The sequence below is a fragment of the Cyprinus carpio genome, chromosome A3, assembly GCF_018340385.1.
Source record: "Cyprinus carpio isolate SPL01 chromosome A3, ASM1834038v1, whole genome shotgun sequence".
NCBI lineage: Eukaryota > Metazoa > Chordata > Actinopteri > Cypriniformes > Cyprinidae > Cyprinus > Cyprinus carpio.
The window spans coordinates 29,179,877-29,203,019 of NC_056574.1; the positions used below are offsets into that span (position 1 = coordinate 29,179,877).

Below are 23,143 nucleotides of genomic sequence, written 5' to 3' on the forward strand. Positions count from 1 at the left end.
TGTGTGTCTTCTATCAACAATGTGAATATGCATGAGTTGTAATGTGCCACATACACATCTGAGCAATATCTATATATGCAATATGTAAGTCTTCTAGCTGACAATTTGACACGCTGCCCTAACGACTGTTGTTAATGGCACTTTATTTCTTTTTCATATCATGTTGTTTGTGTGCGCGTGTGTATGTGTTTCTCCACCCTAAAACGCCTTTTTATTCCATCAGAGAGCTTGGGTGGCACACAGGTGCAAAGCGGTCGGTTTCGAGAATAAATTATTCGTTGCTCTGTTGGTCAGACAGGAATGAACAGCACCGAAGAGAATGTCTCGAGAGCAACTATTTGCCTAAAACAAACGACTTGCAGCAAATTGCTTCAGTTGCATGTTGTGTGGTTAGATGAGCACCAATGCTCTGATACGGGCTCACCGCCGTTTAATCCCTTCAAATCAATCTTTTGTGCGTATTGGAGAAAAGGCCAGTGGTTCTGGTTTACGGCTTTCGCCTCTCTCTGCGGAACTATGTAGCATGAAGCATGGCAAAATATGCAAAAATATAGAAACTGATATTGAGGGAACTGAAGGATGACAGAAAAAAAAAATCGATTCTTGCAGCAAGCAGGCAGAATGGCAGCAATGAGTTCAACTGGAGGACATGTTTTTCTGACCGATTAGGTCTGTTGCGAAGGCTCAGACTGACCCCTCTGAAACCCTTGACCCGGCGCGGACAGGACAGCGCTACGTTTTACATGGTCAACAAAGCCCTAGGGCGAGTTTGTCATAACAGCGCGGCCGGGGCACTGTAACCCGAGGGCACTGTGCTATCTCTTCCCTCAGACAGGCTAGTAAACTATCGGGGCCCTTAAAACAACAGCAGCAGTGGCCTTGCAAAGACCCATCCTTAAACATCTCTCCCGTCTTTTGGTTAGAGCATCTTGTGAAAGGCCCGAATAGTCACCATGCGGTTCAAGACCTGCAGAATACACACCGCGAAATTACTTTAAGATTTCCTTTATATGTATTTCAGTAGCTGTAACACTGTAAGGGAGGCCAGGAGGGCCTTCCGCTCCAGAAATATGACGGCTATTTTGTGTGACAGCGCCTCGCATTGTATCATGTAAGCCCCCTCCTTCTTGCTCTCCTTGTTCTGGTCTCCACTCCCTCCTTCAAGGTTTGTTGGAAAGCTCGCCGCTTGGCCTTGTAACGCTGATGTGATGGTGTGGTGCCTGTTTTAGCTCACGCCGCTAATTGCGAAACAAATAGCCCTCGCGCATTGCTGAATTATTATTGTGAAAAGCCACGGAGCGGAGGTCAGCACCGCATAGTCACAGAGATATATGGCCCGCGCACGCCAGCTTTGTGGGCCAGGGCTGAGAGCCTGTTTGTGTGCGTGTGCGCGTGTGTGTGTTTGTGTGTTTTAAAAAGACACATATTAAGTAAGGCAAATCACCATTGTTAACATTGCCAGCAAAACGCAACCCCTCCCTTCTGTTGCATTACTAATCTACTATTTCATCAATATTACTGTACTATTACCGATCTCTATCTACACATGGTCTGTTACAACTATTCAGTAAATATGTTTAATCTTTTGTTTTGAAAAATGCAGATTAGGCGTGCATTAATTTCTTTAACTCTCAGTATCTCTCCAACCGGGCTCCTCTTCATTCGATATTAATATTTAACTAACTGAATGGCTGCTGCTATACAGATTTCATTATTTCCTGGGATAGCGAAGAGTAATGAGTGAGCTCACTAAAGAGGGATATTCTGTTGCTTTATTTGTTACTCTTGGCTTTTGAAAACGTGTCTTCTAATTTAATATGCAACTAACAATTCGCGCATGATACAGCTATTCCTACCGCGTATTATAGTCATAATGATTAGATTCGCTGATAGCACGTGAACATATAATAAATCATTATTTTGAATTAAAATTATTGTTATTTATTGTTCTCTAAATACTTTCCCTGATTGCTGTTTTACAACAAACGAAACTGACACATGGAAAATGCATGGTTTACTTAACCAGCTGTCCAGCGAGTTTCCCCATCAAAGAATATAAATATTCTTATTTATATATATATATATATATATATATATATATATATATATATATATATATATATATATATATATATATATATATTATATAAAGGCACTACGCGTTCATGCCGCTTTTGACAGATTTACAGTCCACAATATGCTCAGGTATGCTCAGTGTCGTAAATCAATCTCCGCCTCTCTATATAAACCTAGCCTGTAGCCAAACGTTGTTTACTTAAGCGCATTTAAAATCTGGGATATTCATTGACAATTTTTTCTTTATAATCTGAGATCTCTCTTTTCTTATAATAATAATAACAACAGCAATAATAATAAGAAGAAGAATACTGGTTGTTTTATTATCATTACCGGTGATCTTGCTCATGCACGTTTAGTAAATTACAATTATTAAAGAAATATCAAATGCATTTATTACTTGCATTGTTAAAAGCTCGCGACACAGAACAAATTAATAAACTGGCATCGAATTTTGTTATAATTCTTATTCAAATTGTACGTTTATTTTAAAGATTCGGTTTCTACATGCTTGTATTTCGTTTTAACTTTGCAGATTATTTGTTCACTAATTGAAATACGAATTTAACTATATTCCCATTGTCCTAAAATAATTTAAAGACATGCAAGAACAAAACAATCGCCTTTTCGAATGACTTTTATCATTAGGTATTATTTATTACTGTTGTTAACATTACTAGCCTGCATGTATTTCCATTTTTTTTAAATAATCAAATTCTCAAATATAGACTTTATAATAACAAATTACTTAGTAGTTTTTTTTATGAACCTGAAAAAATATATCGTGATTAATTCATAAAGTCATATATTTTAAAATCACATGTGCAATCGTTATCCATTTGGGAATCACATAGTTTCATTTCAGTCTTACAAAGCAGTCAACACAGAGCCACATACATGCATGTTTTAATATATTTGCTTTAACGTTAACATTGATATAATTCACACGTAACCTGGTTCGTCATATGTATTTGTTTGTATTTATACCGCCACAGCTATCTTGCAAATGAAAAAAAAAAAAAAAAAAAAAAAAAAAAAAAAAAAAACCATGGACTGAATGGCACTTTTGAGAAGAAAATTGCAGAGGTTCATTTGCACATAAAACTTATTTTTATTGCATCTACCTTCTTTGGCAAATAGTCTTTGCATTTGATAAAAACTGCTGCGAAGCTGCCTACACTTTAATCGCGCGTTTTATTCGTTCCTTCAAGCTGTTTTGACTGAAAGTAGCTATAGAAAAGACGGTGCAGATTCTTTGCTAGGCTTCTTCGAAGCACACACCAAGTCAGGCTATTGTTTGACCTTCAAAGTCTCTGTACTGATCCGTTTCTTTTGACTCAGCCCCAGGTCTATTGTTTCCGTTTTGCCTCAGCGCTGTGCAGAAGGGCATCCCATTGTTGCTTAGGGCTCGCGGCAGGGTCTCCGAAAGAGACCCCCCCACCTTATCTGTCGCATGCTACCTGTCTATGCACAGCCTAAGAACTCCACAAAATATTAATAATAATATTACTTTAAATATAAAAAATAACAGTTTGATAATGTGGATAATTTTGAGCTAAATCAAACATCTACAAATCTACTAACTTGTTACAAAGGTGCTCTCTGCATTGGAAATGTTTAAACCGTTAAACTGACTTAATTTCGACAAAATGTCACAAACGCGTGCAGTTGTAGTCTTAAATAAGCTGGCAAAGAATCAGTGATGAAAATTGGGTATGTGATATCAGTTGTAATGCCAACAGCCATTCATCAGAGTGCTTGTTATCGTAAGAATTTCTTCACACAGAGAGAGAGAGTCTCTTTTTTATTTATCATTATTTGATGTATATTCAAAGTAGTGTTACAGAAAAAAATCAAACAAGACATCAGTATAACATTAAGGACAATATTTTGACTTTAAAATTATCGCAGAGTAGAAATTTAAAATGCTGTTTACAAATGTAGTCTTTTTCAAATGAACAACTGAATACGGCAACAATATGAAAAATAATATTTTTAATAAACAAATGCCTGTAATAAAAATACTTAGGCGTTATAGCAGACAGAAAACTTGTACCACTTGCAAGCAAACTAAGCCTTTATAATTAGCCCATACCACATAGGTTACCATTTACCACATACAGCCCACGGTCGTGCAGTAACAAACTTTTTTCTTTACCTTTGTCCTGAATAGTATGAAGAATTTCATTTTACCAATAAAAAGGACAGAACAGAATGTAGTGTAGCTGTGGAGTGTTGGGTCATAGTAATCCCGCGAGCGTGCAAGCCGTGGTGCCCCCTTCCCCCTCCTGGTCACGTGATTCATTAAATAATTAATGCAGTGGTTGCAGAATAGATATGTATTCGTCAGGAATATCGCAGACATGGTCTCCTAGTGTCTGACGTGAAATTCAACTGTCCTTTTAAAAACAAGCCCTATAGCGGAGCGAAAAAAAAGCACAGGCAGAGACCCTCACCGAGGCTGCAATAAAACAAATTTGGACGGGGGAGCGTCTCACCGTGTGAAGCTTGTGAGTATACGAGGAAACGGGGAACGCCACTTCGACCGCCGCCACCGTTCCAGGCTTACCCCGACTCCTTGCATTTATTTGCTGTTTTGTGGTGTTGTGGTAAATATCGTCCAGAAATACTCATCCTCGCCATCCCTTGTCATCATGCATGTGTCTCACAAACCCATTCCATCGTTTGAATTCAGCTGCCAACAGGAGTGATGCGACATGTCATAGCATTACACCGTGCTCCATTCATATCACTATATATTTATTTTGAAAAGCAGCGTTTTAGCCTACTCTTCTTTTCTTCACCGTCCCACATAAACCATCTTTCTCCCTTCCTCTGCATGTCCCTCTCTCTCTCTCACTCTCGGTACCGTCTTTTCAGCCAGCTACTTCGCTTGATTTATAGTGATATGTGTGTCAGCGGCAGCGGGGCTGCCATTGTGTATTTGTGAGGGAGTTGTGTTGTTTATGGCCGTCTGCGCGATAAATCATTTCTCTTTGAATATGATGGGCGAGCCACGATATATGCGGGAACGAGGAAGAGATTCCCCGGATTACTGTTGAGGCTATCCGACTTTCTGATTCGAAAACGGCCCGCGAACCCTTCGCTTTTGCCCTCTCCCTTCGTCTTTAAGCCCCCCAAGTTGATTATCGCGAACGATTTACAACAATGGATCAGCGACTAATATGAAGGCTAAGTAGCTGCAGGTCTTGAGTTACTGAATATGCAATTACCAATTAAGGGAAGATTTGTTTAAATTTGGCAAAACGGGAACGCCTCGTCGCCTTGTAAATCTCATAAAAGTGTCCGCGCCCGCCAGGAAACTCATAGCCAGGGGTCTCATACCTGGACTGCAGCTGTTTTTCTTCATGGTGTAAAAACTTAATTGGAGTACTTACTGAGCAGAAAGGGTAGCTACTGCTTTAGTTTATTCTTAACTAGAGCACTGACAGAGCTTGAATTGCCTTTAAGCTCAAAGAGGGTCACGGACTAGCCTCTCAGACACAAAGATCTTTTTTTCTTTCTTCTGAAATTCCTTTTTTATTTACAAACTTAAGAGTAGGCTTTTCTGGCTTGCTTGAGTAGCTACAGAAGACTTTGATAGCTTTTTCATTGTTACAAACCCTTTTTTCCCCTACAACTGATTTAAATACTGTTAAAACTGAAAGAATAGCACAGAAATCTGCCTCATTGGCTGGCATGCTATTTGAACTGGATTCCCCCCCTTATCTGCGCACGAGGAGGAGGCTTGTCAAGTGAGCGACTTTACCTGTAGTAAATCTTGTTTATGACGTGTTAATGTTATTTCGTAGAGATGGCAATAATTGTGCAATGCACATGCGCCGCTGAAGAAGACGACCACAAACAAAGAGGTTAATCGATCTTTATTGTTTTATTCACACAGACATTAAAACATACGTTTATTGTAATCCATGGGATTAAGGTCAAAATAAAAATATAACAGTTATTGTTACTATTAACAGCAATAAATGAACAACAGGAATAATAATAATAATAATGAGGTAAGGGACCCTTTGGTTTATAGGCTTGCCATTGTTTTATTCACCTCCTCTCCACCTCGGTAATACAAACCATTGTGTAGCAAAATTAGAATAACTCCTTGGCTCCTATCAAATATTAATGGGCACACCGGCATGGCGAACACGTTCAAAATGTATAATTCCAGCAGCGTTCCTTGTTGCCGGGCGCTGTGTCAAAAACAATATTCGAGATCATTTTAGAGGATGCGCAGGGGGCGAAAAGATGAGACTTTTTTTTCGTGCAGGGACTCGCCAGACGGATCTCATATCTGATTTCACGAGTTTAGTGACAGCCGAGGTTGAATAAATGATTCAAAATGCCAGTCAGTTTAGATAGACATTAAGAGTCCCTATCTATGCAGAAAAAAATAGCTGTGTTCATGTGTAGTCATACAGTTAGGTTCATCATAAAAAGACAGTGATATAGATTAAATAACATTTATGCAATCAAATATGCATCCTTTATATTTAATTAATAATTATTAACGACAACATTAATAATTGTTACATTTTAAATCTTAGTATGCCAGCCGAGTAATGTAAGTATCAGCATTAAAATCTTAGAGTAAAACCATTTAAATGTCCATAAAGTAAATATAGATAATTGTACATCAATTTATTTTGCGTTTTGATAATTAATGAATAGGCTTGTATATGTTACGGGATATGGAAATGCTTGTTATCAGACAGTAGTCCGATAGTTCATAACAAGTTTCCTTAGTCTTTGGATAGGATGTCGGCCATATTGTCCTCTTATTGCATCCAAATGTACACTTACAAGATGGAGCAATGTATAATCTAAGCTGCTGTTTCGCAATTAAATTTTCCAACCTTCTATCATTTTGACTAATTTAAAGCAAACTTTATCACACTTGATAGAGCAAGACATAAGCGAAAGACAATCCCATTTTAAAATATATTTAATAAAAATAATACTAAAGAAATTTCGGTATGGCTAACTTCTATAACGCACACCATTTTCTGTGGAATGTTAAATATATTCCGTAAATAAAGATACATAAAATAAAAGTCGTCTGTTTGTACCACTAAACGATCATAGTGTTTATCATGTTTTCGCAATCACTAAACGATCACAGTGAATACAATACTATCACTAAGCATGGTGGCTTAATGCAGTCATGTTTTTGGTCCCATACGGAATCTTTTAGCCCTTTTGTCTCTCATTGAATTCGTCATTTTATTAGGCCAACAGTAGCAGTTGTATGTAGCTAGGATTTATTTTATGTAAGCTAAGGTGAGTTTTCCAGGTGTTTCCCCTGTCTCCTAATGCACGAATAATTACCCATTTGGAAATAAATCAATATCAAACCTCTCTCTAATTCATAACGGTCTACACAGAGCAACGATTGAAAGCACATGAAAAATGAGCAGAGAAACGCTATCCAGAGGCTACATGCTGGATTTTCATCCATTTGAGGAGCATGGGGGAGCGCGATAAGAAAATTCAGCCGGAAATGTTCGAGCCAGCGTCTGCCTTTTTATGCAGTGGCTAAGAATAGAATGGATACGATCAACACACTTTTAAATAGTAATAACTGAACTTCCGTCTATGTCTGCTCGGTGTGTGTGAGCGCACGCGCCTGTTGTTTTCTGCTATCTCTGCGTGGGTAGTGTACAACCTAGCACACAAAAGCATCGAAGAACGAAAGCCAAGTTCAGTGACTTGAAGGTTTGCAGTGTAAGGCTAGTGAATGCAGGCGATAGGCATTAAGGCAAAGCTTGCAAAACAAAACCGACTGAAGCTACCACATGAAAGACTGCGCGAGCTTATTTTTGCAAACTCGAGAGAAAAAGTATCATGCTTTTCCTGTTTACTGGAATTTGGCATCATTCCCTTAAAATGAAAAAAGAAGACAAGAAACGTGTTGGATGTCGACAGGGAAGGGAACAATTATCGGAATGAGGTTGACCGTGTTCGCCCTCGCCGAAGCCTGCAGGTTGCAATAACCATATGGCCCATGTGTTGGCCCCGTAGCCGTGCATTCCCCTATTGGACAAATGAACCCCGTTGGCTTCTCCACCCTGTGTGTCCTGTCAGTCCACTGGTTCACTAGTTCACCGTGTCAATCCACCCTACTCCGTGCAAGCAGCAAGAGGCGAACAGACAGCTTGGGGCTAGAGGTGGAATCTTTCGCCTGCTGGTGAGTGGTGCTCCAGAGCAGCCACACGCCAAAACTCAGAGCCTGTGGTTCGGCCGAAGGAAAAACGAGCTCCCGGAGTATTGGGGTTGTGGACGCCTAAGTGGAGTGCGCGCGCATTAGCACTTCCCAACGCGCCCATGAACGCTTTGATCCACAAAGTAGCCTCTTTTTGTTTTATGCAAACGTTTAAATCGATAAGGAAGCTATAAAACGTTACCTTCTGCATCGAGCAACCATTTATATACATCTATAAAACAATCCTTGCATGGCAGTCAATCTGTTCCGTCGTTTTGCGTAAATATTCCAAAAACAAAGACCCATTTTCAGCGGAGAGATCGGGAGGAATGCTGGATGTCAGGTAAGATTTGCAAGCTTCGAATGATGCCGCATGCCTGGACTCTTCCTTGTGTCCCGAGCTCTTCTGCCGACAAGTCATTAATTATCCGTTGTGTGACCTAGAGTCATCCCTGGGTGTGCCCGACTTCGAAAACTTTTTTCTTTGTTTTCAAACAACCGAAGACACTTGCCTTCAAATTGGTAACCGATGATGGCTGAAAGTTGACTCATTCCCCACATACCTCACTGCTTTTCTTTTATTAGCTTGCGTGTTTTTTTTTTTTTTAATCTACATTATACCTCACAAGTTTCCTCATCAGTTAGCCTAAATTCTGAAATGCTTACTGATTGGAAAAGTGAGGAGATTCGCACAAGGGCCTGAAACTGTAAATAGAAGACAGATTTATGACCTAAACAGAGAGCTGCTTATTCTACTAACAGCTTCTAATTTCGACCTTTGCTTTGCTCTCCACTGAACGCGCCACAGGTATCCCAAAATGCCCTTATGGTCATTTTGTCTTGTTATTATTTTTCAATTTTGCTGCTTGTAAAACGACTGGTGTCCCTGAAACCTACAGTAGGCGCTGGCTGTCAAAGTTAATAGAGGAGCGGCTAATAATTCAAATGTGGCCTCAAGGTAGACGGCTATATTGAAACATAATGTCTCCTCTGTGTTCCAAGCTCCTTGGTCGTTTAAACGTGGACTTTTTAAGGAAAAAAATAAATAAATAAACAAATAAAAAAAAAGGAAAAAAAGAAGAGGCACATTTTACTATTACCAAACCGTGTGGTGATTTTTATAAATATAAAGGCGATAATTTTTTAATGCAAAGTGATGTGATATATAAATAAGTTTATATATATATATATATATATATATGTGTGTGTGTGTGTGTGTGTGTGTGTGTCTGCGTGTGATTATAATTAATTATAAATAAAAAATTTATAATAAAAAAAAAATATATCTCGTGTAAAATGTAAAATGAATGAAGTCGGGAGAAAATAGCTTTTGCATATTACCTAAAACGGAGACATAATATAATTAAATGTCAACAAACTTTGACTATAAATCACTTAAAGTTTCTGACACAACTGTTTGACATCAAGTAAAAGCTACATTGTCACTTGCGGACATATGCACCAAAAGGTACTAAAAGCTTAAAAAAAACAGACATCTGAGTCAATCTGCCCGCTTTGACACATTTTGAAAAATCTCTTCTCTAAGTAGTACTTTTGGTTTTGTTGTTGTCTTGATGGTCGTTAGTCCAAAAGAGAAATTGTGACCAGCGGTTTCCGTGAACTAGCGTACAGGTCTGAATAAAACCACAAAAGTCTAAGTGGATATAATTTAATTGATTTTATCATAAATCACTGACAGTACAGAGAGAGGACCAGTTAGAAGTTAGAGAGAGCAATTTAACAACAGTGCGACTGTAAGCTAGGTCATACAGCTTTATATATATATATATATTTCCCCCCTCAGTCTCAGAATAGTTTATTGCTGTCATAATTATCACAGTCTGTGATTTTCATGGGCACTAGTGCTGCAATGGTGTGTGGAGTTATGTAGCTTTACTAAAGCTCGTATTTACACGGCGACCACAAAATAAATCATTCAGTGACTGATTTAACTTATATTTTACTCTTAAAGTTAAAATCCAGATCCAGCTGCAACTGTTTCACTTCTAACAGGGTGCAATTTTATTTTCTCTGCTCATTTGTCAGATTTGTGAAGTTGGCAGTTTCGGGGACCCTTGGGGCATGGGCCTTGGTTGACCCAAAGACCCTGTCTCTTCCTCAGTCAGTGTCTTCATTCAAAAAAGTTAAACATTATCCACCCTATGCACAGATGGTGCTTAAAAATTAACTTTGTGGTCGAAAACCGTTTGGATGAATATAACGTCTGATATAAGACCATCTGAATGAGTTATATTAGATCAAGGAGGGTTACAGGGCGTTGCGTACTAATGCATAATCTTCAGGGTTTTAGTTTCGTTTAGTTAGCCTTACCAGTAAGTCCACTTGGACGATATTTTAATCAAGGTTAAGCTTTAAAGCGGATCAATTAAACAATATATCATTAAATAATACAAACAAAACATTTACACAAAGAAAACCATCTGACCCCACTCCTAAACAATAAATAAAGATTAATTCGCATATGAGAAAAAGTGCGCGCCTTTGTTGTGACCATTGCGCACAGGTCAGTAAGGCGAACCAGAAATCTATAGTTGATGTTATATGCGTGGGTGTCAGAAACCAAGCCCCCTGCCAATTCACACAGTCTGAGAGAGCAGAAACGCCTTTAATCGTTCAAAGATTGGCCACAGAAGGCCTAAGGTATCCAGCGGCCTCACACTAAAGTTTGTGGTGTTGAAAGTTGGATGTCATCCGCCAGACTGCAAGAGAAAAGAAGACATAGCTAGCCGCTCCCAGCTTAGAACAGGCTCCTCTCTCAGCATTTGGGTATGCTAAGCGTTCGAGCTCATTACTTTTCAAAGCACTGGAATCCAACGAAGGGACTTGATGAAAGCTCACAATTTCTGTGATGGGGATATCAGGTTTTTTTTTTTTTTTTTTTTTTTTTGCTGGGTGTCACTGAAGAAAACGAGGCAGAAGTCTTTAATTGCGGATTTTAAATGAAAATGCATATTTCCTATTTCTGGATTTATTAGACTAGAGACTTTAAAAAGACATTCTGACGCATGCGTGTCACGTGAGCGAAGGATTCAGGGCATTATTTTGGATTTGGAAAGCGGGCCCTTAAGGTAGTCACTACTAAGTCGCCAGTTCACAAGCGCCTGGTAAATTACACAAATGGGATGAGGTCGGCTTTGAACTAACTTCTAGAAGGTACCATACGTGCTTCTCAAGAGCCTGTGGACGTACAGGACGGGATATTAATGCATAAATATAAGACATTACAAGGGGATTCCAAAGCACCTCTGATTGATCATTAATCTGGTGAGTTATCGCACCTCCGCGGAAAGGTCAAGCTGCAAACCCAGTGCCAATCTGTCAAAGCCAAGCCGCGCGTCTCTTTTAGTTTCGCGTATTTTTTTCTCTCTCTCTCTTCCATGTTCTTACGTACGTGTTGCATGCATATTTTTGAAGCGATGACCTAAATTACACATTGCCACGACCATACGGGGGGTGATGCAATATCCGAGGGTGAGGGATAATAAAGGTGAAAATGTAACTGGTTTATAAGTGAGTAGACATGAATGTAAACGAGTTCACTGTGTGAACTATGCAGTGTAAGAGTAGCTTTACTATATTTAAACGGTCATACAAACCCAACACAATCTCCCATTGCCCGTGCACACACTTAATATGCATTTATATAAATGATGCAAGAGCCCTTTGTTGCAAAGCCCGCAGTAATGAGCGCACGTGAATCCGGTTGTTGTTTCATTCTGACCCTTCTTTAGCCTGAACAATAATTATACACTACTGGAACGCTTTCCGTGTAACAGAGGAGAAGCTGGTTCTGGTTCGGCTAAGCCCTTGGTCTCTGGTTGCTTTCTCTTCCATTTTCCTCACTAAAAATTGGCTCATCAGCTCTTCTGGCTGGGAGCTGCCTCCTCCCTTTGTTCTGAGAGCAGCAGCGTTCCTGCTTGCTGGGGCACGAGCACCCTTCACTTTATAGGTAACTTTAGGTTAGTCCAGCAAGGCTGCGGGTCGCTGGCGTGTTACCGGGGACGAATCGACCCAAAATACCCGGACAGCGGTAGAAACGGGCCCGGGTGCTGGGAATGGAATCGAGCCAACGGCGTGCGTAAGTGCGGGGATGCAATAAATAACTTTATAGCGCTGTAGGCCGCAGAGTCGGGGAGGTCGGGGGAATCCTCGTTTTGATTTATGTGTTTGGGGTAGCTGTCACGAGCCGGCGAACGAAACCGTCCAACGTTTTTATTCCACTTTTAATAAGCGCTGCTATGCAGACCAGCAAGGCCATTTCATTCCATTTCTGTTCAGGCCATCGCCTACTGTATATATCCATTTTCGGTTCTCCAGGGCACCCGTTTGGATTAAGGACTGTGTTTGTCAAGTTTATGGGAGGATTTAATACCAGAATGGTGGGGCTCGCGCTTCATGATTTTCTCAGTGGTCGCCGAACGTTGTTGCATGATATATTTTATCATTTTCAATCTGTTTAATAATTTGTCTGATTTATATGATGATTGTATTTAAATATTTAATGTTGCTGTTATTATTATTATTATTATTATTATTATATGTTTATCTGTTTTTAATTGTCTGGGGATTTTATATAACTATAAATAACTAAATATTGCATAACAGAAAAGTAAGCCATTCTTTTTCACAAGGCCAGGAGAGCTTGTTATGCTATTAAATTCTGACGAAAAAATGCGATTTAACTACAGATTTTCAGTATCACGTTTTTATTCCCTTATTAATCTATATTTTTAGTCTTTGATTAAGAGCGCATGTATGCTTTGGGTTTTCAAATTATCCTTCCTACTGTCAGTAAATCCGTTAGAAATGCCAAAGGTTGTTTTTAATGATTAGAAATATCATACTTAATTCAATACATGTTGAAAATCAATAGAAGTAAGGGACTTTGGGATACAGCGTAAACATTTTCGTTGGCCTCGAATTTCTCTCTGTATTTTTCTTCCCGAACATAATTTAAGGTTAACATGTCGGTCAACAGTGGCCAACCATCAAATTGTCTTCGAGGTCAATTTCTCTACATGAGGTCTGATGTTCTCTATTGGATTTTTGGCGACCCCGTTTTGATAGCATCTCTTCTTTTTTCTGTCCCTCTACTTACAGTTCCTTCTCGTTATCAAGAAGTTGTATCCTTGCATAAAATCTAGAAGTGATAAAGGACAATATCTCGGTAAGTGATTCAATCTTTTTGCGTTTGACAGTGATTTATACCCTTTGGTTATGTGTTTGAGGAAGAGATTTTTTTTTGTCTTAAACATTGGTATTATTATGAAATCTGAATTTATATTTTTACTTGTTGAAATAATAAAACAAATTAGAAAAATCGCATGTTTTATTCATATGTTTTAATTTCAAATACATTTTCATATAATACAATATCAGAATTTTAGCTCCAATAGCATGTAATGCAGTACCATACAAATGCATGTTTGATTGCATATAATGAACCCGATTTGATGGCAGTTATACCGTTGCATACTGGGTGAACAAATTTCATTAAAAAAAAAAAAAAAAAAAAAAAAAAAATTAGAGGCCCCTATGCTATATTTATAGATGCGCATCTAGTGTGTGCTACATCCACTTCGTTTTTGAAATGTAAACAAAGAATGTTGCCATTAGGAAAAAACTGTTCATGTATGTTTGAGACAGCCTGTGAAATCTGCATTGCAGTGATATAGCATTATAGGGACTTGGATGGTGATTACGTGCTTTTTTCATTTTGGGGGCTGCTCATGTATGACATTTATTTGCAGAGTATTTGAAAAAATCGTTTGACACTTTAAATAATTGCTTAGCAAACGGTGACTCGCAACTCACAGTCCCACGCTAGAATAACATTCACAACATGTTTTTACCATGTAAATAAACATCCAAACAACAACGTTAACAGCAGCTCATTAATTGTTTTGCCAAAAGGCTACTGGAACTATTAGCATGTTAATAGCATAACTATTAGTCTTAGCATGCCATATATTAATTTCAGGGGCACAACAATCTGAAAAAAATATATTTCCATTAATGCCATTATTTTTTTAAGTCCTATTGACGTAACACAATTTCCTCTTTAAATTGTTCCCAAAGTAGTAATTGTAATTGACTTAAGGCAACGGTTTGCGAAAACTTTTTTTCTTTTCATCACTGTTCTTAAAAATTGAATTTTGTAGAAAAGACGCATCACAAACTAAAATACTCCATATAGCTCTATAATCTATACAATTTTAATACTTCTTCAATGTCCTTTTTCAACACAGACATACATTAGACTGAAAACGAACTTATTAATTTTCATTTCAAAAAGAAGCATCCAGGGATCCGCGTGAGGTGGATAGAATGTCCGAAAGAGTAGTTTTGTTTCTGGTTTCTCGAGATGTACATCCATGGAAATATGGCACCGAGGCTGTTGTTGTCTTTTTGTATTCCAATGAAAAAGAACGGTAAATGCAACATCCATCACCGCGCAGCTCAATATGCTGTCCTTTTTTTTTTTAAATTAACAATATGATTCCCAATCCATGAAAATCAGCATGACATAATCCAAACTGTAAAATTCGACCCACTCTCTGAACAATAACAGTTTGTTAATGTTTATATCACAGCTGAAAGATGGCAAAATGGAAGTGTAGAAATGGTGTTTTCTGCATTTCGTTGCCTCAGCCCACGTGTTAGTTAATTAGTGCCCTTTTAAGTGGCTCCCCATTGGATCCTTTTAGCAAAGGTTGCAAAATAAGGAACAATACCGTTTAGTAAAAAGTTGCAGACACCTACATTTTTGCCCTGTGTCTTCCTCCCACACCGTTGGTGATGCTCCCTATTCAAGCACCTAGAAGAAATGCATCTTTTTAAAGTTGCCTGTTTACAGCTGCCTGTGTATGGTGGAAGTCATAAATCTTACGTAGCCATAAACGACGGGGGTAGTGTCCTGAATAATAAAAATAGAGAGAGAGAAAGAAAGAGAGGGAGGCTTAAGGAGAGAGAAGTAGCAATATCTCCTGAACACCTTCGTGCCCCCCCCCCCCACCCCTTCCATTTTGCTCTCGCTCCAGCTTTCTTCCTCGTTTCCTTTTCGCGTTTTTCCATTCTGTCCTCCATCGTTAAATGATGATATGATGATAATTTGGTCTTTTTTGTAGCCTACAGTAAAAACAGAAGGAACTCTCTCGTCTATTTTTAACGTGCACGCGCCATGATACTCGCAGGACTTGTGTGACCAGGACTCGACAGAGCTTCTTAATATTAAAAAAAAAAATAAAAAAAATAAAAATAACTTTCAATTTGGTGATTTGTTTTCACACCCCTCCCTCAGGTCTCAAGTCCGCCTGTTGTCTGTTCTCTTGTTCTTAGACCCCCACCTCATTGGCTTTTATATTTTGCGCCTTAGTTATTATACTAGTTGGGTGTGTCGGCAGGGATGTGATGAAATATTAACAATACAGATAGAATGTTGTTTCTGCCTCAAGCTAGAAGCAAGCCGGCGCTGAGAACGTACTTCCTGGTAATTTAATATACACCGTTAGAGTAAGAGAGGGAGAGAGATGGGTCCTGCTATAGTTGCCTATTAAACAGTGTTACTAGAGCATAATAGTTAAACCACACAAGTGAAAGAGACTTGGGAAAAGAAAAAAAAACTCTTCAGCTTCCGTTATAGACCTTTATCTTGTCCCGAGCGCCTGCAATTAGCATACATTTTCACTAGTGACGCTGTTTGATGGGGATTAACGCTTGCGCCTCTCACATCTAGCCTGCTCCGTTATTTACAATAGCTGGAAAGGCCTGGTGTTGACTACATGCAATAACCTAGCGAAGACGAGCAAATAATACCGGCAGACCCCGGGCCCCGACATGAGACAGGGAGATGTTGCGGCGAATCGGGAGCCCACCTCGGATTATGTTGTTCAATTTTGCGCCGTGAGGAAAAGGCAAGGGGAGATTGAAGGCGAAATCTGAGGCCATTGTTATCTGCGAGCAGGGCGTACCAGTCGACAGGGCGGCCAGGAGCAGTGCTGCCTGTCCATTTGCAGCCCCCCTCGCATACCTCAGATCTTTCATGCTAGACCGTCTCCCCCTTTCGCGAGCCGAGGGGAATCGTCCAGCAGCGCCCGCACTCTGGCGCGGGGCAGCCGTGCTCGAGATACCCGGCGTTTGATGCGCGCTGTCTGGCTGGAATATCGAAACTGTTATGAGCTTTGGGCTTTTTTATTGATTGCAGCGTGGCCGAATGTGGAAAATATGATGCCTGCCCGCGCGTCTCTCGTCAGAGGCTAAGGTAAGCTGGTCTGAAATAGGCTATCAGTTTGTGAATGGCGGTATGTGTGTCCTAGTGATTTATGACCGTATGACTCCAAACGCGGTTCAAGAAGAGTTCACAATGCTTTAAGCTTCCAATGAAGCTGGAGCTTTCTTTCCGTTACCTCTGAATACATGCACTCCAGATTGTATTATCTACTCTAATTTTGGCTTTGTTACATAAAGGAAATCATTTCTGGGGGATGTTTGTTTTCATATATGGCTTTGGTAGAAAAGCGTGCGTTTTATTTTTCAAGACTGAGTTGGTGTTTTTTCGCGAGCAAATAGAATGCGGTGGTTAAACGTCAGTATGAAATATTCAAATGATTTTAACGATTTCAGCAAATGCTTCGATTGCCACCAAGGTGTGTTTTCATTTGATATTGAATTTGCACGTTCAAGGCCGATTCTATCCGAATGCAAAGACTGTGGGTGTCTCTAATCGAAATATTTACTTATTTATTTTTGGGATTATATGTAAGCTATGCTTTAGAAATTTACATATATGTCAGGTAACGTATTTTCGAATTGCAATAGGCGCCCAAGCAATGTTATGTTGTTTTTGTTGACGTTTGGGTTGGTCCTGCTCCTACTACGTCCGCTCTCGAGTGCGTAATTGTGTTAGGGTTGGATCTACAGAAAAGTTGGTTATTGTGTTACCGTAACAAGAGGGCCAAGACATTACGTGTTCCATTTAATGGAACTGCGATATGATTTCATATCTATTATGCCTGTTTTTATACCCCCCTCTTCCTCTGCCCTGAACAATTCCTTAGAGTAAATGATTAGGATTCCGGCCGTCCTCTTCGAAGATAAATGACCGACATTTGTGACGTGTTGAGACTGAGTCGATGTCCAAAAGCTGTAGCTCACATTTAGGCTTTGTACAACAGAAACACAAACCTCTCTTCAATATTTGCAGTTTTCTTTTCTAAATAATAGAATATTAATCGTAGGATTAGAAATGTATAATGCAGTGAAGTACATTTTATAATCAGAAGGATCTTTTCGAGAAAGACAAATTCACCGACTATTCCAATTCATTTTAACAAAGGATTTTTCCCCCCTTTATGAGTTAAGCTTCTACAATAATGTATTTATGATTCATGAAGCTTATAATGTTGGTTCAAAATGTTATGGCAGCTTTCAATCGCTTTTCCTTTTGTTTTTAAACAAACAAATGAAAAAAAAAAAATACATACAGGCTACTGTTTTAGAACAATATAATATCAGGATGATTAATTCAGACAGTATTTCAAAACCACATATGCTATTTGTGGAACACTTTATTATTATTATTATTATTATTGTTATTGTTAGTATTATTGGATGGATAGATAGACAGACAGACAGATAGATGGATAGATAAATAGGTACAATTATTTAAACCAGTATTATCTATTACTTGATCAAATTAGTAATTTGTCTTTCTTTTTCTTTCTATCTCCCTTTTTTTGTATTTATATTTGGTTTTCGCAACGAAAACAAATATAGTTAAATTAAACCAATCACAAGACGCTAAACAGGGTTTATGTAAAACAGACCTTCGTTACATTGTGTCACGTATACGTACGTATCCAACGAAATAAAAGACATCATTAAAATACTAATTAAGTCTTCTGGTCATTTTAGTACATTATATACATATAATTAATTTTAAATTACCAGCTCATGCATATAATTTGTAGCTATGGAGGAAGGACACGAAATAATTACAAAAATTGTACTGCACACTGAAGTGAACTTGCAAGTTAAAAAAAAAAAAGCCACAGTGGTCCCCCTAAAACATCTTATGCAATATATTGGCTTCCCCTTAGTCTTTTTAATAACATTTACTACCCAGGCGAGTGAGTGAGAATAAATGCCAGGTCCCTGTAAGTGTTTGAGTGATCGTTTTCGCCCGCTCCTCTCAGCAACCCAAGAGCCAAGCTGCGACGTCTTGAGCTTTTTAAAGCACTGGATTTGTCTATTTCGGTTCAGCGACCATTATGAATAACACCATCCGAAGCTTTCCCTATGCGTTCATAAAGGCCAGCAACAAAGTTGCTCTTTTGTCAGGTTTTAATGTTGCCCAAATACGTTTGTTTGAAACTGGAGGAAGCTCTCCAAAGATGGCCTTTGTGTCTGAGGCAAGAGCTCTCATATGTCCGCAGAGCTTGCCTGTGTTGTCCATATTTCTTTTTCTCTTTTAATATCGCTTTGTTGTCTTTTATTGTGTTTGTCCAGTCCTGTTTTAATTGCAAAAATAAAACATATATGAAATGTTTTTAAACAACATCAGAAGATCAGAATGAAGCCCTAGTGTCAGCAATTATCTACCTAAAACATATCTTGGCCAGTGATTTCTAACATCTTAATTTTTTACAATAGGAGAGTATTTATTTTATTTATTTGTGTATTTATTATCCTAAATACTTGCATATCAGTAAAAACAATGACCACAACACAATACATTTATTTAAGGGACATAAGCAAGATAAATCTGTAATAAGTACAATTTAAATAACATGCAACAGAAACAAAAATTTGATTAAACAATTCAAATGAAATGTAGTCCTCCAGTTCTAACCCTTATGTGTTGTTTGTTATAATGTGCAAGGGGGGGGGGGGGGCACAGAGAGAGAGAGAGAGAGAGAGAGAGAGAGAGAGAGAGAGCATCTGCAGGCTGCGTTGTGGGAACATGCTATTCATGTCATGGCGTCTTTCAGTGCAGTAAGATGGATTTACCTCGCTCCCCTCTTATTATGTGCCTCTTATAACCTTTCAGGTCAGCTTTCAAGAGGCCATTGGAAAGAGACCGTCACGTGACATCTAGTGCCAATGTTCTTCCAGAAGGTCGTCAGGACCCTGGTAGCCGGTAACTCGATTTTTGGAAATGCAGAAAACGACCTACTACGACAACTCGACACTTTTCGGAGGATACTCGTACCAGGGGGCAAATGGTTTTGGCTATGATGCCCCGGCACCAATCTTCCAGAACTCAGCACATCTTGAGGGTGACTACCAAAGGTCTGCATGCTCCCTACAGTCGCTCGGCACCAGCGCACCCCCACAGCCTCAGCATGCCAAGACGAAAGAGCTTAATGGCAGCTGCATGCGGCCCAGTCTGCCACCTGAACACCCCCCACCCCCGCAGGTTTCCCCTCCTCAGAACGCTGTAAACGTTGCTGCCTCAAATGCCACCCAGCAGCCAGGTGGTAGCAGTGGTGGTGGGGCTGGCAGCGGGGGCACAGCCAAATCGTCATCCAAGTCGTCCTCTCTGGCCCCAAACCCAGCTCTCACAAAGCAAATCTTTCCTTGGATGAAGGAGTCACGTCAGAACACCAAGCAAAAAAACAGCTCCCCTAGTGCAAGCTCAGCTAACGGTGTGTTTACCAAACCACATCTTCTCTTCTCTTCTGTTCTATTCTCTCCTCTTCTCAACTTTCTTGACCAAGACAGATGTTGGCCAACATTATTAACTTGAAATGGGATACAATGGGGGTGGGACTAAATTAGACCATGCCCATTTCAAATGTTTTCAGTATTTTTAGTGACTGGATGTTTAACAAGGCTACATGTCGGTCTATTTCAATTTATTGTACATCCAAAATAAGTCTCAGAATTGTGATGATTATACACTCTGAATATCTTCGACTATAAAACCATCAAAAAAATAATAATAATAATAATAATAATTAGTACACAGAGATTATTGTTCAGATTTTAGATAGCACCAAAGCCACATCACTTGTCATACATAATTATTGTGTCCAGATAACAGAAGATTTATCCCATAACCCTCTGAATCTGCATGTAGAGGTTTCTATCGTCTTAATCCTCCCTGTAAACCATTCAAAAGACAAACTATGTAGCAAACACACCGTTGCCTAGTGCACAGTATGAATCTGGCCCTGGGCTTTAGTTGTAATGTGATTTACATACACAAGGTCAATGTTAGGGCATGCGTCTCTTAATAAATGCCAAAGTTATGAAGTGTTGACAACCAATATCAAGGGGATAAGTTTTTCATGGCCAGCTTTATTAGTGGGAACGATGCATTCAATTTCCGTGTGGAGTAATTATGTTTTATTTCATTCTCACCCCAGCGGAGAGCAGCGGTGGTGAGAAAAGCCCTCCGGGTTCTGCAGCTTCCAAGAGAGCACGCACTGCTTACACCAGCGCTCAGCTGGTGGAGCTCGAGAAGGAGTTTCACTTCAACCGATACCTGTGCCGGCCGAGGCGCGTGGAGATGGCCAATCTGCTCAATCTTAGCGAGCGGCAGATCAAGATTTGGTTCCAGAACAGGAGGATGAAGTACAAGAAGGATCAAAAGTTGAAAGGTATCGGCTCGTCCTCAGGGGGGCCATCCCCCACAGGAAGCCCACCTCTCCCAATGCAGTCCTCAGCTGGTTTCATGAACTCTATGCACTCAATGGGCAGTTATGATGCTCCCTCCCCACCATCTTTTAACAAGCCCCATCAAAATGCATACGCCATGTCAACAGCCTATCAGAACCCAATGAAAGGTTGCCCACCCCAACAGAAGTATGGAAACACTGCACCGGATTATGACCCACACGGGCTACAGGGTAACAGTGGCACATATGGGACACCAAACATGCAGGGTAGCCCTGTGTTTGTGGGAGGTAGCTATGTTGATGCCATGCCTGCCACTGGGCCTTCTATGTATGGCCTCAATCACCTACCACACCACCAATCGGCAAGCATGGACTACAACGGTGCCACACAGATGTCGGCGAACCAGCACCATGGACCGTGTGACCCACATCCGTCATACACGGATCTGTCTGCGCACCATCCTTCTCAGGGTAGAATCCAAGAAGCACCCAAGTTGACTCATCTGTAGCAGGTTTGGACAAAAAAATAAAAAAACAGAAAAAAAATAAAGAAAAAATGAAAGGAAGACTAAACGAAACAGACTAACCCATGGGGCGATGCAATGGGGTTGAAAAAGATGATCCAGTGGTTTCTTGCCATGACTAGAACACCGGTTTGTGTCAATGTTGTCCTTCCGTTCATAAGTGAACGCACCTGAATTTAGTATCCATAGGTCTGAATACCCCTTTAAATGATACACTTCACGAAAAGTGGCTAGTTTATGCCAAGGAATAGGCTGTCTAGCTGTATGACCTCATTACATCATCTTAAATGTTTGTGTATTTCTTCAGCATTTTTGCTGCATTCCTCACAATTTGGAGGGCGGTACGGTATAGCTTAAATATACTGGTGCAAGAAAACCACTGGATTGTTTTCGTCCACCACCCTTATTTCACATACCTCCTTTTTTAAACGTCTCAAAAACCGGTCGATTTTTTTATTAACTTGTTCCCAAAACAGCAGTAGACTGGCACCTTGTCTTTAGCAAGACACCGTGATCAAGATATTCATCTCTTTTAAGTCCGTTTTACACTAAGCTACCTATCACTATTAATGATAAGTAAATAACATTTTGTTATGGCTTTGACACAGGGTAAAAAAGAAGAGTTGAGAATACTAGTAAATTAAAGTTCATTCCCTCGTTCTCAACTCGCTGCCCCTCCCTCTCCCTCATACTCCTTCCTCAGTTCTTTATCTTTCTCAATCTTTGGGTTCGCCTACATTAGTCCAAACTAATATGAAAGACCCACATTTTCTCATATCTTGACTTAACGTGGAAACAGGGTATATCTGAACAAAAATGCATGTCCGGGAAACCAAGCTTGGGCGCAGACGTCTTTGTTTACGCCTAATGCGCTCTCGTCTGGGCATCATTGTTGCACTTAGAGTTTACATTTAATGGGTGAGGAAGAAAAGTAAATCTTATTTTGAATCGGAAGACCTTCAATCAGCGTCTTTCGCTAAGTGTGTTCAAGTGAACATTCATAAATATATATTTATTTGTTATAGCCAGTTTAAATACTTTCTTTTTTGTATTATTTATCCCCATGTATTTATATCGATAAAAAATGTACTTTTTTAGTATCTACCTGTTATAAAAAGACGCTGTGTTCTTGTCATTGTAACAAATTAATTTTTAGTTCTTGTATTTTAGAGATATGTAGGTTTATGTTACCCTTGTATAAATAATGTCTTGACTTGTACAGGGGGCGCAAGAACGGAATCAAACCGTTCCCGCATAGTCGAGATTTAGACGAAATATAGCGAAACATTTTGAGAACTTCATTTGTCCTTTGTAACTACTTTTATTTCCTTGTTAAGAGTTGGTTGTTGAACAATTCTTTAATAAAATGTTATGTTATTCATTTCCACTCTAGAAGTTCATGAGTTTACCAAACAGACTCAAACGATTATACAGGCAAAGACTGAAAGGGATGGGGGTGGGGATCTTCTAGGCCTGTGAAAGAGCCCTGGAGGCCGCGCCTGCAATGGTCACGTGAAGGGAGTCCAATAAAATCGTAGAACACTCATAACTGGTTATGGAACTAAAGCAAATGATTACAAATAATTCCAAGTTTAAAGAAGAAAAGTACAGATAACTAAACATATTTTTGCTTGTTGGATCTCGATCGATTAATGAAGCAAAAAAAAAAAAAAAAAAAAAAAAAA

General features: G+C 39.4%; 1 protein-coding gene and 1 long non-coding RNA gene across 13 annotated transcripts in view; one reads left to right on the forward strand and one right to left on the reverse strand.

The window, feature by feature from the left end:
- LOC109089343 (homeobox protein Hox-B3a-like) overlaps positions 1-22,839 on the forward strand; it is a 51,305-nt gene extending 28,466 nt beyond the window's left edge. For 2 of the 11 annotated variants that reach the window (XM_042728414.1, XM_042728404.1), the window contains exons 3-5: positions 13,415-13,481; positions 19,362-19,959; positions 20,683-22,839. In XM_042728414.1, the coding sequence (XP_042584348.1) occupies positions 19,470-19,959; positions 20,683-21,443 (1,251 nt within the window). In that variant the 5' untranslated portion in view covers positions 13,415-13,481; positions 19,362-19,469 and the 3' untranslated portion in view covers positions 21,444-22,839. The other 9 variants (XM_042728408.1, XM_042728426.1, XM_042728443.1 and 6 more) reach the window with 9 other exon arrangements.
- Positions 1-23,143, reverse strand: part of LOC122138032 — a 230,533-nt gene that overhangs the window by 24,568 nt on the left and 182,822 nt on the right. The gene's annotated exons all lie outside the window — the stretch shown is intronic.